The sequence below is a fragment of the Crinia signifera genome, chromosome 4 (assembly GCF_055691185.1).
Source record: "Crinia signifera chromosome 4, ASM5569118v1, whole genome shotgun sequence".
In the NCBI taxonomy this organism is placed as follows: Eukaryota; Metazoa; Chordata; class Amphibia; order Anura; family Myobatrachidae; genus Crinia; species Crinia signifera.
Genome location: NC_139220.1, coordinates 176,664,822 through 176,681,974, shown reverse-complemented (window position 1 = coordinate 176,681,974; position 17,153 = coordinate 176,664,822). Strand labels below are relative to the sequence as shown.

The window sequence follows — 17,153 nt, the reverse complement described above, 5'->3', positions numbered from 1 at the left end:
ACAAGACACAACAACCCATATTTTGTTTAGACTATAATCAAGTGTAACAATCATCAATGACTGTTGGTGTTATGTCTTGAAGTCTTTTTTCTCTAATGCCTTGTGCCGTTTACGTTCATCTACCACAAGTTTTATATGTATGTAACCCCAATGTATGCACTTTATAGACGGGCTAAAAATGTCCCTAATAATATATAAGATGAGTACTTGTGGATTATCACGGCTCCCATCGCATGCCATCGCAAGCCATATATAGTGGCATGCGATGGGATGCGATTTTTGCCGGTTTTTAAAGTTTTTGACAAAATTGCATGCGATTTGATCGCATGCGATCGCATGTGATTTTTAACAGAAAAGCATCCAAATGTATTGAAATTAGTATGAAACATGTTCAATGGCCCCCAAATGGCATTTTTGAGGCTGTACCACCCCCACTATCAATGCGAACCCGAAGCGTGGCGAGCGCAGCGAGCCCGCGAGGGGCGGTTTTACGCGTCTACAACCTTTTCATACCCCCACTATCCACGTCGGCGTGGAGTTGAGAATAGAAAGTGTGGTGAGCGCAGTGAGCCACCGAGCCCGAAGGGTGGCGAGGGGACGCGGACACCTGTGACGCCCGCGAGGGGACGCGGATACCTGTGAAGGTATCCGCGTCCCCTCGCGGGGCTCGCTGCACTCACCACGCTTCGGGCTCAGTGGCTCGCTGCGCTCGCCACACTTTCTATTCTCGACTCCACGCCGACGTGGATAGTGGGGGTATGAAAAGGTCGTAGGACGCGTACCGCCGCCCCTCGCGTTCTCGCTGCGCTCGCCACGCTTTGGGTTTGTGTTGATAGTGAGGGTGGTACAGCCTCAAAAATGCCATTTGGGGCCATTGAACATGTTTCATACTAATTTCAATACATTTGGATGCTTTTCTGTTAAAAATCGCATGCGATGCGATGCAATTTTTCATGTACGATGGCCATCGTGGGAGCCGTGATACTCCACAAGTACCATAAGATGTGCCCAAATGAAAAAGAGACTTTTGCTGTAGCTGCGTTGTATCTAACCGCAGTGGTTAATGTTTTTGCTTATATATGTCTTTATCCCCATATGTGCATGTGTAGGGAATGGCTTTGCATCAGTTTTTTGATTCCTGGAAAGTTGTTTTGCGTGGTCAGATGCATAATGGAGTCCTCCAGATCATGCAAAGAGCTGTTATCCAATTTATTTGTGGAGAAGGCGAGCATGCATCAGAAAGGCGGTGTATGGAGAGCAGTGTCTTGCAAGGTGCACCATGTACTGGTGGTGTCAGCATTATGAGATGGGCTTCAAAAGCATCAAGGACTTGCCATGGCCCGGGCAGGTGCACGTTATCACCAATCCTGCCACGATTTCAGCTGTGGAGGATCTCATTCGTCACAATCTTTGGATCACCACATGTGAAATTGCTGCTGCACTGTAGATAAGCAAGAGAACTGTGCATCACATAAACCACAACAAGCTGGAGCAATCCATCATGCACCTGACCACTCAAAACAACTTTCCAGGAATGAAGAAACTGAGGTAAAGCTGTTCACTAAACATGCGCAACTGGGGAATACAACTCGCCATCTATTGGCAAACACATTAACCCACTGTGATTAGCTACAGCTTCAATGCATCAAAAGTCTCCTTTTCATTTTGGCACACCTTACATGATATCTTCATTGAGTTAAAAAAAGCAGTAGTAGGGGGATTAACCCTTTAACCACATTCATTTTTTAGCCCTCCAAAAATGGTCAGATATTGTGATTTTAGCCTGATTGTCAATATCGGGCTAAACATCTATAGCCTGTTATGTCCCATATTTGGGAAACAACACATGGGATCCAGGATAAGTTACTAGACTGATGTGTTACTGCAGCAAAACAGGTCTCAGAAGGCTGGTTAATGGGGGAACTTGTAAAGCATAATCCCTAATAAGTGTTGGTCATCATGGCTAATTGTATAGACCAGGACATCCATTAGCTGCGGTAATTTACAACAGCTAATTTGAGCCCTAATTTGAAACCTAAAAACCTCAAACAATAGTAAAATGAAACTACTTAACCCTTTATCAATATTCTTTCCAAATGGCTACAACTACGTCAAGGTTTTTTTACGTCATCTCGCTGTAAATCTTTCTAAATTCAGATTTTGTAGCCATTTGGCAACATCATACCAACCATCTGCTGGAGAAACTAGAGTATTGCAGCAACAATGAAAAATATTTTCTTATAAAGTATAAAGGAAACATGACCAATAAGGGGTTAAATTATGATGTTGATGAACTTGTTTTTAATGATGCCATTACAAAGTCTTCACATTTATATGTGACATTAATAGTCTAAAATAGTACTGTACTGTATTTGGGCTAAATATAATGTCTGTTTGCCAGCATGTAATATTATGCTAGTATGTAGAGACAGTTTAATGTTATATTATTCCTGGACTGAGAAATGGGTGCACAAGTTCAGAAGAGCCATTAGAAGCACTAATTGCATGAGTAACATGCCAGATGCCTTCAGATGTAAGCAATTTATAAAGTATTAACAGGGACACCTTTTATGTAAGTCTGAAATAAAATTGCAGTGTGAGCTTGTTATATATGACATCCTGAATAATTCTCATATATTTAGTTTGAAACTACAGCACACAACAATAAGACATTTGTCTAATAGGAAATGAGCTTCTGTGGCCAAAGCCAATCACTGGGCTAATTGCCCCAAGCCATATCTGCAAATCACCACCATTAAATGGAGAAATAAGGGTACTTATGTAGTATCTGGGCTGCCGATTTCTAAATCGGGTCGGATCGGGAGATCGCATCGCATCGCATGCGACCATGCGATTCGATGCGATGCGATGCGATGACCCGATTTTTCCATAGGAATCAATGTTAAAATGGACTGAGTCCATTTTAACATGGAATTCAATGGGAAAAATGGGTCCTTTTCATACCCCTACTATCCAAGTGGGCATGGAGTTGGATATAAACCTGTGGCGAGCGTAGCGAGCCACCGAGCCCGAAGCGTGGCGAGCGAAGCGAGCCCCGCGAGGGGACGAATACCGTCCCCTCGCGGGGCTCGCTTCGCTCGCCACGCTTCGGGCTCGGTGGCTCGCTACGCTCGCCACAGGTTTATATCCAACTCCATGCCCACTTGGATAGTAGGGGTATGAAAAGGACCCATTTTTCCATAGGAATCATTTTAACATTGATTCCTATGGAAAAATCGGGTCATCGCATCCGATATCGGATGCGATGCGATGCGATGCGATATCGCATCGCATCTGATTGTATGCCTTAACTTAAGGCATACAATCAAAAAATCGGCAGCCCAGATACTACATAAGTACCGAAATAAGTATTGAAAAACTGCAAAATATGCTGCCTGTAGTACTTGGGTTTGTTACTGTAATTAGATAGAAGGAAATGTTTCTTTGGAAATGTGTTGGTTTGTTCATATTGAAAAATGTTAGGTATCGTATGTAATGCAGGGGTCTTATCAGTTGACTGGCCTTGTTATGAAATAAACCTGGTCCTTGGTTTCACCATTCATTTGTTGTGCCCGTGCTTCCACACGATATAGATTGAAGGCTGTGCATGGCACAGTGCTCCAGCGGTTGGCACCAGGGCACTGCTGAAGACCTTTTTGGATAAAGAATTTACATGAAATGGTCACATGCATGCACATGGATTCATAATTAATTTACATGATGCATTTCCAAACTGCTAATTGTTTTTAATAAGTAGACATTTTATTGATTTATTTGGTAAACAAATATTGTCAGCACACATTTTCCAATATATCACATATTGTAAGATTATTTGTAGATAACATTGTATCATTATATTGCAGATGAGGAGCTGTTCTCTGGAATGTACATTGATTTTATGGGCACTGACTCTGCCATATTTCGCAGTCTTACGAAACGAAATGCTGTGAGAACAGATCAGCACAACTCAAAGTGGTTAAGTGGTGAGATTATTTTGTTTTTCAATAATATTAACATAATACTACATGCACATTTTTAATACATTTAAAATCAGTCTTTTAAGAGCATACTATAATCCAGATTTTGTATAAATGTAACATATTTAGCAGATTGTGTACTGTTAAAGATTCTGAGATAAAATAACCTGTCAATCAGCGGAAAGCGTGGTTCTGCCTTATAACTAATTACTTCTTTAAATTTAACTCCGTAAAATCCAGGGTCCTCATATTTTGCATATAGGTTGACTTGGCAGTTGTCCAGGACCCCACAATTCTAGAGGCCTTTAAACAGAGGCTGGGGGGGGGGGTGGCGGGTGCATCTGGAGCTTCTGTGGAGGCAACTAGAGATTGCTGCTTGGCCATTCTGTTTGGGGAATTATATACAAGGCCTACCATCCTGTAGCCAGACAATGAACAGCCGTCAGGATGCAGAATGGTCAGTGGCGAAACTAGGGCTCTGCTGACCTAGCAGAGGCAGGGGGAGTCGGCACCTCAAGGTCACGGCGCTCTCGGAGCCCGAGGCAGGCACACGTCCTGTTCAAGCTCTGCTGTGGCAAGAAGTCAATAAGTATACTTCTCCGCCTCTGGCTGTCTGTGTGAATAAGCTCAGTGACCCACCCATGGGGCAGGTCACTGAGACTCCTCACACAGACAGCCAGAGCTCCTCCTTCCACCCTGTCCGCTGCCCTTCCATCCACTGTGGCCGCCGCTCCCCCTTCTGCACTGTGTGCTGAAGAGAGCAGTCCAGGCCCTGACAATCCTAGTGGTCCCAAAGCCAGCCGCCCAGCTGCTCAGCCCCCCATCAGCTCCGCTTCCCTGGGCACTCAGCGCCCCACTTTGCTGCCCCTTTAATTACTGACGTCTGTCAGTCTGCAGTGCCAGCGCCCATAGTCCCGCCCCCTTGTGGCTTTTTGCCACGATTTGTGGGTTGGCGGCAAGGGGGTGGAGCAAATATGACACTACTTGTCATGTCATTTTGTCATATTGGCCCCACGCCCTTACCATGACCCGCGAATCACAGGATTATGCCATGGATGCTGGCCAGACTTGGCAGCAATAACTGATGCTGTGGCATCCTTTCTCAGCCTCCCTCAAGATGTCAGTGTAAATGAACTACATGTATATGTGATGTGTATGTCTGGGTTCTATACATGTGTATATGCAGTGGTGTAACTATGGTGCCGCAGACCCGGTGGCAGCTTGGAGGAGCCAGGGTCTGTGGCAGGTGCACTGCAAATTAAGATGATTAATCTTAGCTACTGCAGGGAGAGGCAAGCATCGCTTGCAGGGCCGTTTTTACAGGCCCGCTAATATTGCTGCCAGATGACTGGTCCTGCTCTGAACATCCGCTGGCTGCCCGCCCCGTATGTGCTGTTTCCTGCGGCTTTGCAGCTGAATGAAGCAGAGACGCTGACCCCAATTAAGCCAGGCTGTGGTGCCAGAGTAAAGCTGCGTAATCCAGAGCCATTGGAAGCTGATAGGCGCGGTGGGGTGCGCTATCCCCCCCCCCCCCTGCCTTCCATTTAAAAAATAAATAAAAAGAGGAGCCAGACCATTTTTGGCAGGGGGGAGCAAAATTTTATAGTTACGCCACTGGGAATGGTGCATGGTTGAAGCTACGATATCCACCAGTCAGACAGCCATTCACTCTATGGAAGCATATGGAGAGATGGTGAGGGATCGCTGGAGGGATAAACTATTATTATTGTTGATTTATATGGCGCCACAAGGGTTCCGCAGATCCTGACAATACATAGAGTAGCAAAAGAACAAAACAAGCAAATAGAGATTTACAGAACAAATGCAAATTAGGACAAGTACATGATAAATAAAAGACAGTTGCAGCAGAGGACACTGATGCAATTATAACAGTGGCATAGATATATTCTTAGAAAAGCACATGGGGAGAGAGGGCCCTGCTTGTTAGAGCTTACATTCTAAAGTGAAGGGGCAGGCAAACTGGAGTGACACTGCAGGGATAGAAGCGAGCATAAATATAGGGTTAGGATGAGAAATGCTTAGATTTAATGAAGAAGTGGGTCTTGAAAGCCTGTTTAAAGTTTTGTAAGGAGGTGGCAAGTCTGATATGGAGGGGTAGAAAATTCCAGAGATACGGAGGGGATGGGGGCTGCTTTTTTAAAAGAAATAATAATTATCAGGTCTAGGATCCGATTACTACTAAATATGCCCCTAGGTGTTGGATAGCTAGAATGGTCTTACATGGTCTAGCCATCTATTAATCTATTAACAGTCAACATATTTTTTAAAGCATGCTTTGTGGCCAGTGTTTAAGGCAAATTAAAATCTAGGTATGCATTATTGTTAAAGAAATACTATTAATAACATGATTTAGATCACTTTACGTAGTGCTTTTGCTTTACCCAAAAGTAAATTGTTACTTGTTATAGGTACCAGAGAGAGGACGTGGGAGGACGGCGGGGATCCCCTTGAACGGCGAGGTTTGCCACAAATGCAGAGAGTCCGCTGCATTTTGTGGTGAACCCTGCCATTTTAATGGCCACACTCACCATTTTCCACTTCGCCTCAGGGAATCAGCGAGGTGGAAATGGAGAATGAAGGGCGGAGGTAGTTGAATTCTTGATGGTGAGGTATCAGCACTTCTCGCCATCATAGCTCGCCGTCACAGGCTTTGAATACCCCTAAATGAGTATTGAATGCTAAAAACTTGTTTACTATTTGTAGTAATTAGCTTCCTTGGGTAGGGATCATGAATCCAGAATTATTCAAAAACATATAATTATAATGCTTTAATGATTTGCTACTAAGTATCAGAGATACAGGTAGTTGGTTTGTAAGTTTGTCCATGCTTCTCTCTGTGGCTCTTCCAGTAGAAAACAAAAATGTCAAAAAGCCTTCACTAGGCCTACAGTACACGTAAATACTATAATGCATGTTGTAATAGGAAATGTTTTATATTGTAGAGCCAATTTTTGTGGATGCACAGCTCCTTCCAGATGGAACGGACCCAAACGATGCAAAGGTTTATTTCTTTTTGAAAGAAAGATTGACTGACAGCAGTGGGAGCACCAAGCAAATCCATTCCATGATAGCAAGAGTTTGCCCAGTAAGATTTGTTTTATTCACACACACACACACACACACACACACACACACATATAAATCTAATCTATACATCTGCACTGAACAATTTAAGTGCATTTCCTGCTCATGAAGAGCACAGGAACTAGGATAGACACTATTATATTGGCTCCAACATGTAATGTATTCATAATTCCTTTTCAGTAACTAGTTATTTCCATCTGCTGTATGTCCATATTCATTTCATATATAAAAATGGAAATGACTGCAATACTTAGTCAATTTTAAAGAGAAAAAAAAAACATGAGGTTACGTTGATTATTATAATTATTATTATTTGAGCAAACATATATGTCTGTCTGGCAACTAATATTTCTGCAGCTAAACACAAAGCTGCTTTCTATGACCCATCTTCTAACTGTTATACAGTGCTGCAAGGGTCGACACACACACTACGATTATCTGGCCGAATTGCAACGTATAAACAAAAAAAATTGATCGGTCAGACATGTTGGATCGTCCAACATGTCCCTCTGAAGTGTTATGTGGCCACATCAGGCAGTGTATGCCCTGCCATGGCTGAATGACAGACATTTTCTTGGTTCCTTCATATGGGAAAGAACAAGAAATTGTCTCCTTCATGTGCACGGAGCGTCAATATCAGGTGACATAAATTTTGAGTTATCTCACAGTATGTTCTGGATATCTTCAGTGTCAGATGAAATGTCTGTTGGTCTGACAGGCATTTTATCTCTCTGTGTATGCCCGACATTGGGGCAGATGTATGAACTAGTGTTAAGTGCATTTCTGCACTTAACGCTAGTTAACTGGGGGGGGGGATTAAGTTTTTTTACATGTACTAACGTGCGCTAGGGACAACCCACCGAGTAACGCTGTCCCCTGCAATCCCCCCTCCCCAGTAATTAGCGACCGGAGCAATGTAGCTTCGCCAGCTCAACGCTAGCGTTATCCTATCGCCACTGTGGGGAAAACACTAGCCCTGCTGCTGGCTTGCTATAAAAGCGAGATCTCACGCATGCCCAGAGAGCCAGCTGGGGGAAGAGAAGGTTTTTTTTAAATGCGTAAACGCAGGGCTTTCTGGGGCGCCAATAAGGAGAGCCGTTAATGCTGGGCATAGCAGCTCTCCTTATCCGTGCTGGGGGGCAGTTAATACATTCACCCATAATGGGTGCCTGCTTCTCGTTACGCAGGAGAAGCTGGACCCATTGATTTATAAACGTTATGGCCCCATTGATACATCTGCCCCAATATCTGTTATATTAAACAGCTAGCTTCTCAGTAATTCTGGTGGTAACATGCAGAGTCTAAATTAATATACTATAAACCATGTCCTCTCCATTAGTGTATTATAGTAATCACCTTATACCAAGTGTATTCCAAATGTACTTGAATCTCAACACCCCAAACTATTAGTATTTTTGGTACTTGTGTAGTTTCACGGCGCCAGCTTACACCGTCGTAGTGTACCTGTCAGAATCAGCGTAGCATAGTTAGCATAGTCAGTCAGAAGTAGCGTAGCGTCCCTGGCTGCCTTACTTATGTAGTTTCACGGCAGCAGCGTAAGCTGCATTATCAGCGTAGGCTGGCGCTGTGAAACTACACAAGTAACTACCGGGCTGTTGGCAGGAACAGCATCTCTGTCCCCGGCGTACCTGTTAAGCCTAGTCAGTGCCTCTCTCACATCGGCAGCGCCAGCATGATCCCCTCTCTTTGGCGGAGAGGGGATCATGCTGGCGGAGAGGCGCTCCATCTGTTTGACACGCAGGAGCGTCTCAGACACTCCATTAATGATGCGCTCCTGCATCTGAGTATCTATTGTTGAGATGTATGATATGGCAGGTGTGAATGTGTTCCTGAAACACCCCCACTATCTCCGCCGGCCCCAGCATGATCTCCTCTCCGACAAAGAGAGGGGATCATGTTGGCGCTGCCGGTGTGAGAGAGGTGCTGACTAGGCTTCCTAGGGACGCCGGGGACAGAGATGCTGTTCCTGGCAACAATACGGTAGTTACTTGTGTAATTTCACAGTGCCAGATAACGCAGCTTACGATGCCGCCGTGAAACTACACAAGTAAGGCAGCCGTTGGGCTACGCTGAAAACGTAGCTAAGCCTGCCGCAGGCAGCCGTTGGGCTACGCTATTAGAGTAGCTTCAAATGTAGCGCAAGCTGGCGCCGTGCATAGCATAAGCTGGCGCCGTGAAACTACACAAGTACCATATTTTTTCTTCACCCCTAGGATAAAATATTTTAGACAAATTGGAAAAAATAGGGACAACAGATCTAGTACACTTTTTCCACTTCACCTGTAAATATATGGGTATGCACCATTTGTACAACTTAATCCAGTGGTTCCCAAACTTTCTTGAATCACACAGCTTTAGTGTGTCAGAATTTTTTCACGGCACCCCCAGGCCAAAAGTTTTTTTTTTTATAAATAAATTTGTAAAGAAATTTTAAATATACTAAATAAGAGTGTATATATAGATATATCTATATATAGCTATATGGGATGCGGTTAATTTCCCGGCGGTCAAAATCCCGATGCTGGAATCCCGACCGCCGAAGTACCAAAACTTTCTCCCTCTGTGGGTGTCCACGACACCCATAGAGGGAGAATAAATTAGCGTGCCGAGCGTAGCGAGGCACCGGGCCCGCAAGGGGGGTAGATACACGTCCCCCCTTGTCGGGATTTCGGCGGTCGGGATTCCAGCATTGGGATTTTGAACGCTGGGATTCCATACTGAATCCATATATATATATATATATATATATATATAATATATATATATATATATATATATATATATATATATATATACAGTGTGTATATATATATATATATATATATATATATATATATGTACAAATACAATTGGTTTTCACCACAGTGCGCAAAAAAAACAAGCTGCTAGGATAGGCACACTCTGGGGAGTTTCTCCAATCCCCCACAATAAAGACAATTGACAAAAGTAAATGAGTGAACCCTTCAACCAGCGCTTGTAGAGTTAAAGAAGGTTTACTTCCCTTCAGTTGTAACAGAGTAATTCCTCCTCATTTGTAAGGTGTGTCACAGCCTCAGATCGATATACCATGTAAAAACAAGGTTAGAGGATCATCGCATAAAACAGTATTTAATTGACACACATAAAATCATACATAGGTAAAAAATCCAGCCATTAATAATGAGCATACAATAAAGTGACGTAGTGCATGAAATCAATGAGGTGTAATTACCAGATGGTAATGAACTGTGATGTTAATACAGTTCAAACAGGCATGGCATTGTGCCAATATGGACCCCGGGTCACATACAGCAAAGACCAGTCCATGGGTAAAAGCCTCAAAGATGACCGCCCGTCACTTTCTCCGACGCGTTTCGGACCCTTAGCTTGAAAAAGGACCCAGCTAAGGGTCCGAAACGCGTCGGTGGAAGTGACTGGCTGTCATCTTTATTGTATGCTCATTATTAATGTCTGGATTTTTTACCTATGTATGATTTTATGTGTGTCAATTAAATACTGTTTTATGCGATGATCCTCTAACCTTGTTTTTACATTGCATATCGATCTGAGGCTGTGACACACCTTACAAATGAGGAGGAATTACCCTGTTACTACTGAAGGGAAGTAAACCTTCTTTAACTCTACAAGCGCTGGTTGAAGGGTCCATATATACATATACATATATATATATATATATATATATATATATATATATATATATATATATATATATATATATATATATATATATATATAAGCAGGGTTTCTCCTCCTCAAAGAAAAGTGGAAACGACACGTCACTGCAGCAGGTGAACAAATCTTTATTGGAGCCTCAACGGCTCGTTTCGGGGCATCAGCCCCTTTGTCAAGAGGCAAACAGAATAGTTTACAAGCAGCAAGATGTATATATATATATATATATATATATATATATATATACAGAGAAAGACAGAATGACACACTCTTAAGTACTGCTAATCCCAAACTCCGCTCATCAGTGTATTGTAAAAATATCTGGTTTCTCCCAAAACTTTGGCAGAGTTAAGTAATTAAGATGTGATTACAAAAGCAGACATTCACTTATTTCTGCATATAGATTTTAAAGGCCTCTTCTCTCCCAACTCTGCAACAGCTTTGTGCTGCTACTGTAAATGAACTTGCTTCCTGCGCTTGTACCAGAAAACTCCAGGGTGCTAGCACTTAATTTTATAGCATGTTTTTACTGGGAAGAATTGAAAGTTAGGAATAATACAGCGGTATAATAAAGTACATAACTTTCTCCAATCTGGAGATAGTTATATCTTGCTGAATTGCAGTGTGTATGCAGGCTACGATCCGAAATATTGATTGGTCGGACATGCTTGACCATCTAGCATGTCCAAATTGTAATGTTTTTTTGGTTATGATTTTTTTTCCATAATGTCATGATGCCCTATGCAGATACTAAATATAATATATATATATATATATATATATATATATATATATATATATATATATAATCCATCTATATAGTATGTCTAGTGTCTGATTGTGTGTCTCTGAAACACTGCCATCTGTTGGCAGTGAGTGAAACTACATCTCTTACTGTCTCACACATGCACAAACAGAGAGGCAATCACAATATATATATATGGCTAAGGTGAAGTATCGCCAGTAATTACTCTTTAACAGAAAGTGAGAGCAAAATGATCTGTTTCAAACTTGCTGGATAATTAGAGAGGAAGCAGTGAGAACAGAGGTAGGAGGTAGGAGCAGACATCCTACGTAGCTCAGTTTAGCTATCTCCTCCTGCAGCAAAGAAAATTGTTTGCAGATTGGACAGCAGCTGAGTCTCCAGAATGTCTCCCTCAAAACAAATGCAAACATTGTATCAGATGAAGGTACAGTATATAGCAGTTGACGTAGATATTTTTGGGGGGCTAAAATTAAATGAAAATAATAATTAGAAAAGAGTTAGAATAGTTATGGCACAAATGCTAATCGTATAATCTTATATTATGTTTATCATTGTCCACTTTATCACTTTTTGAAGCTTGGTGAATCAGGCCCACAGTGTATATGTTATAACGATCTACACTATCTACCGAGTCATAGCTGTTCATACAGGTCTGACTTCAGCACTGTCTCTGATGGTGGGTTTATGCCCATGCACATGGTCGCTCATGCACTTGGGCAAACCCCCAGAGCGAACACCTTGGGCAAGTTTTTCACAAATGAGTGACAGGCAGGGGCATTCACAAATGAGTGACAGGCAGGGGGCAATTGCTGGGGTCCGCCCAGCATTTCATGAGTCTGCTCACAAAAGAACGTTTGGCACGCCCATATAAACACTGAGGGGACCCGTGCCAACACGGGCGTGCCCCTGCCTGTTCAGGGCAGGCGGATGATGTCACATGACATCAGTGCCTGCCCCCAATTAGCAGAAGAACGGCCAGCATAGAAGTGAGACCAGGCTTACTTTTATCTGCAAAGAGTGGAAAAATCATTAGGTGGTGAGTAACCATCCGCTCGCAGTGTAGCACGGGGATTCGGGTGGCGGGGCGGCGTTTACCTGCCGGCTATGCAGCAAGTATACTCAGCCTAGCAAGCAGGTATGAATCAGGCACTGTATTACTTTATTATTCTTAAGCTATTGTTCTAAACTACAAATTACTTAATACCCAAACACACATACACACACCAGGATATATTATGATGTCAGCCGCAAGTTTTTAACTATGAAAAAATCTAGAGCACCTGGAGGAAACCCACACAACATGCAAAGAAACTACAAAAACATTCCTGTTGATACCAGTATCTAACAATAGACATAGCTAAGTCATATTGCTTTTACTGAAATTATTTGGTTTACTATGAGGACATCAATATTATAGGAGGAGTTCTGTTCATGCGGTCCGGACCCACAGTAAATAGGTCATCTTATAGCTTACAATCACTGAGCACTGTGAAGATATCGTCCCCACTGTTTCACTGATGAGGTAATATCATGTTGCATTCTAGAATGACATTGGCGGACAAAGAAGTCTTGTTAACAAATGGACAACATTCTTAAAAGCCCGTCTTGTATGTTCAGTGATGGATGATGATGGGACGGAGACCCACTTTGATGAACTAGGTGAGACCATGATGTAGCTGAGCAGTTTCTATGTGTTTTTTTAATATTTGCATAATTACATTACTACAGGTTCCTTTAATTAAATTACTACAAAAATCTGAAGAGTAGAAAGCGTATGAACAATTATTTTATTTAATAAAATTGAAAAATTATTTTAAAACGTTTGTAAACATAGCATTCTTTCCTTTGTATGTTGTCTTGTTATATTTATTTAAAAAAAAAGTCTTGGTAAATATGAGATTGAAAAAAAGATTATAGTTAATAAAAGCTAAAATTATAATACAGGTTGAGTATCCCTTAACGGAGAATGGATTATTTCACATAACAGAATATATTTTTAATAGTTCAATGAGGTATATATGTGTAATATGTTCTATCATTGGGCTTGTAGGACCCCTGGCAGTGTAGTGGACATTAATTCCGGTAGTATCAAACTGGTTATTGCTATTAATACTTCTCCTCACTTATATAAACAATTTCACTGTTAAAAACAAAAAGTTTAAACTAAAGTGTTTTTTTTTCTAATTACGATAGAGGATGTTTTTCTCATGGAAGCAGACAATCATCGGACTACTCTGGTATATGGCATTTTTACTACTTCCAGGTATGATTATATTAAATTCATAATCATATTTGTATCATGTACAGTACACTATCCTTTGCAGTATAATATATATATATATATACAAAGACAGGGGTCTGGCACTCCTCCGCCAACAGGTGGTGGCTTGTGGGTATATTTGCCCGGGTGCACGCACATGAAACCACAACGTGCTCCAAATATATAGATGAATGAATGCGTCACTCCTGGGGCTTCACCACAATGAATTTTAATGGCGTTAGTCAACGGCGTTTCGGGACACTTCCCGTCATCAGGACAAATGTCCTGATGACGGGAAGTGTCCCGAAACGCCGTTGACTAACGCCATTAAAATTCATTGTGGTGAAGCCCCAGGAGTGACGCATTCATTCATCTATATATATATATATATATATATATATATATATATATATATATATATATATATATATATATGTGTGTATATATATATATATATATGTGTATATATATATATATATGTAGAAAAGTGGATTAAGGTGGATCCAATCAGCGCTAATTTGTGGTTAGCTAGCACCAGTCAGAAACAAAGGATATGAGCACCCTTTAAAATAGACACTAAAAGTTCCAAGTTTGAACTGCAGCTTCCTCCAAAGTAATTCCTGGGACTCACAGGAACAAGCGACAATCTGTACAAAAAGAAACACAGGAGGAGCGCTCCATAGTGTAAAACCAGATATGATTTAATAGATATAAAATATCCACGGTACAGTCAATCAGTACTCGTACCGTTTTAAAAACAGCAGTGGGCTGGTTACCACATGATGTATATATAACAAGCCAGGCAAGCCTCCTACCACCATCCGGGGCAACTGCAGCACGACACGGAACCTCACCGAACACTCTGTGAGGGAAGCGGTGTACCGACAGGCTGGAGAGGATCAGATGCGGCAGGGGATTCCCGACAGACACAGAGCTCGCCGTCACCAAGGCCCGCCCTAATGCATTTCGTAATCCACTTCGTCAGAGGGCGTCCCCTGACGAAGTGGATTACGAAATGCATTAGGGCGGGCCTTGGTGACGGCGAGCTCTGTGTCTGTCGGGAATCCCCTGCCGCATCTGATCCTCTCCAGCCTGTCGGTACACCGCTTCCCTCACAGAGTGTTCGGTGAGGTTCCGTGTCGTGCTGCAGTTGCCCCGGATGGTGGTAGGAGGCTTGCCTGGCTTGTTATATATACATCATGTGGTAACCAGCCCACTGCTGTTTTTAAAACGGTACGAGTACTGATTGACTGTACCGTGGATATTTTATATCTATTAAATCATATCTGGTTTTACACTATGGAGCGCTCCTCCTGTGTTTCTCTTTATATATATATATATATATATATATATATGTATATATATACATATATATATATATATATATATTAGTAAGTCCTGGTTGATTAATGTGGATAAAAGATAATAATAATAATAATAATAATAAAAATAACAGAGAAAGATATTGAGGTGCAGGGTGTTTGAGAATTTCTGCGAGCCTGTCAGTATTTTTTAAAGCAGCAATCATCTGCAAGGCAAGACCAGGTTGGTTTGCAATGTAAATGATAGCCACTTTAAAAATATGGTCAGCCTCGCGGAAATTCCCAAAGAGCCTGCCCCTATTACATATTGGCCCCTGTTGTTGTTTTTTCTTATCATCACTTTTGGTTTGGTCAAACTATGGGAGCTTCTTATTTCTATATAAGCATACCGATTCTGACATTCTGTGTGTTTGGTGATGATCCCAAGAGAATATTTTTGTTGTAGAAGAAAAAGGTTACCATTGCCAAAAACATTCAGCACATTGCAGTATATAGCTAGGTCTTCAGCAGCGGGTGGCTCATACTGTTAAAAAAGCCACGTACTGTATCATTTGTCCACTATAATTTAGATGTTTTTAAGCCTTCATATATTCCAGAGGTAGCCAACATTCAGATTTACTTGGCAGTTTGAACAGAAGTCTGATGATACTAGAATTTATTATAAAAAGATAAGTGGAAAGAAAATGTCATCCAATCCAAACTCTTATTGGAATGTGCAGTTAAAATGCATGGCAGATAAATGCTTTCTTTAATGCTGCAGATGGATTATTAGAGAACAAAATACATTCATGTTCATCCCCCAAGTACTTCACTTAAAACCCATATGGAAGTTGTATATTAATATCAGTCATTAGACACAGGGCCGTTCAGACCTTAATAGGGCCGCCTGGCAACTTGCCAGGGATGTTATGGAAAATGGTGCAACCAATATGTTTTTTCAATTAGTCTTTATCCTTTGTAGAATTTTTAAGTGGAATCTTTTACAGGAAGCTTATCAAGTTGTGCGCAAGTAACAGGACAGCTTCATGCCATTTCAAGCTGTGTGTGTGGGCTGTTTGAAAGATTATACTGAGTATAATGCTTTTCATTTTTGCTAAGAAACGTCTGCTTGGAGAATAGGCAGTGCCTTTCCAGTATCGGTTCTAAAGTTTAGTTTATTTAAGAGACAAGGAATTCAAAGTTTAACAAATGTAAATAGAAAGTGTTTTAAATGGAGAAAAGACGGAATTGTTAAGGATTGAGGACTGGTTGCTTGCCAGTAGGTAGGATTTCAGGTTTTTCTGCATAAACCTTTAAACATGTGGATCTAATCCTAGAGGGAATTGACGTGTGAATGAAACAATTGCAATGAAAAACGTAAAGTAAGCTTCTGTGTCCAGACTTCAGCTTTGTGGCACATTTGAAAGAGTATTTCTTGGAAAGCCGTCAGACGAACTGAAAAAGGTATTCAGTGAGCGTTTCTGTTGCGAGGGGTTCTCTAAAGCTGAAGTTTAGTGTTACAGAGCTGTATAATGTCAACTTTTATAGGGGAAGCTTGATAAAACCTGAAGCAGAAGTAACTATGCCATAGAGCTGCTGTAACCCAGAGCAACCAATAAAGCATTCCCTAATGAGCATTAGTCAAATATAAAGTTTTTACATTGATGTAATATTAACCCCTTCCCGACATTTGACGTATATATACGTCATGGGCGGGAAGTACTTCCCGACACATGACGTATATATACGTCATGACTTCAAACTGTCACTGCGTCTAGAGACGCAGTGACAGAGGGACGATGTCTGCTGTCCCTGACAGCAGACATGTCCCTGCATGCCCAGGGGGGGCTGCGATGCCGCCCCCCGTCGGCGATCGCTGTGATTGGCTGTTCAGTGTGAACAGCCATTCACAGCGTTTTCTGTGTCACCGGCGAATAACGTTCGCCGGTGACACGGGATCGGAGGTGATTGGTGCTGTAAAGTACAGCACCAATCACCGCGGGGTGTAAGGGTGACACTGGTGTCACCCCACCTCACCCCGCCCGCCCCCA

At 41.9% G+C, this 17,153-nt stretch overlaps 1 protein-coding gene across 2 annotated transcripts in view; it reads left to right on the top strand.

The window, feature by feature from the left end:
- Positions 1–17,153, top strand: part of SEMA3C (semaphorin 3C) — a 184,159-nt gene that overhangs the window by 111,247 nt on the left and 55,759 nt on the right. For both annotated transcript variants that reach the window (XM_083183068.1, XM_083183067.1), the window contains exons 7-10: positions 3,864–3,983; positions 6,941–7,083; positions 13,086–13,200; positions 13,735–13,804. In XM_083183068.1, coding sequence (XP_083039194.1) covers positions 3,864–3,983; positions 6,941–7,083; positions 13,086–13,200; positions 13,735–13,804 — 448 coding nt within the window. The remainder of the gene's footprint in view (positions 1–3,863; positions 3,984–6,940; positions 7,084–13,085; positions 13,201–13,734; positions 13,805–17,153) is intronic.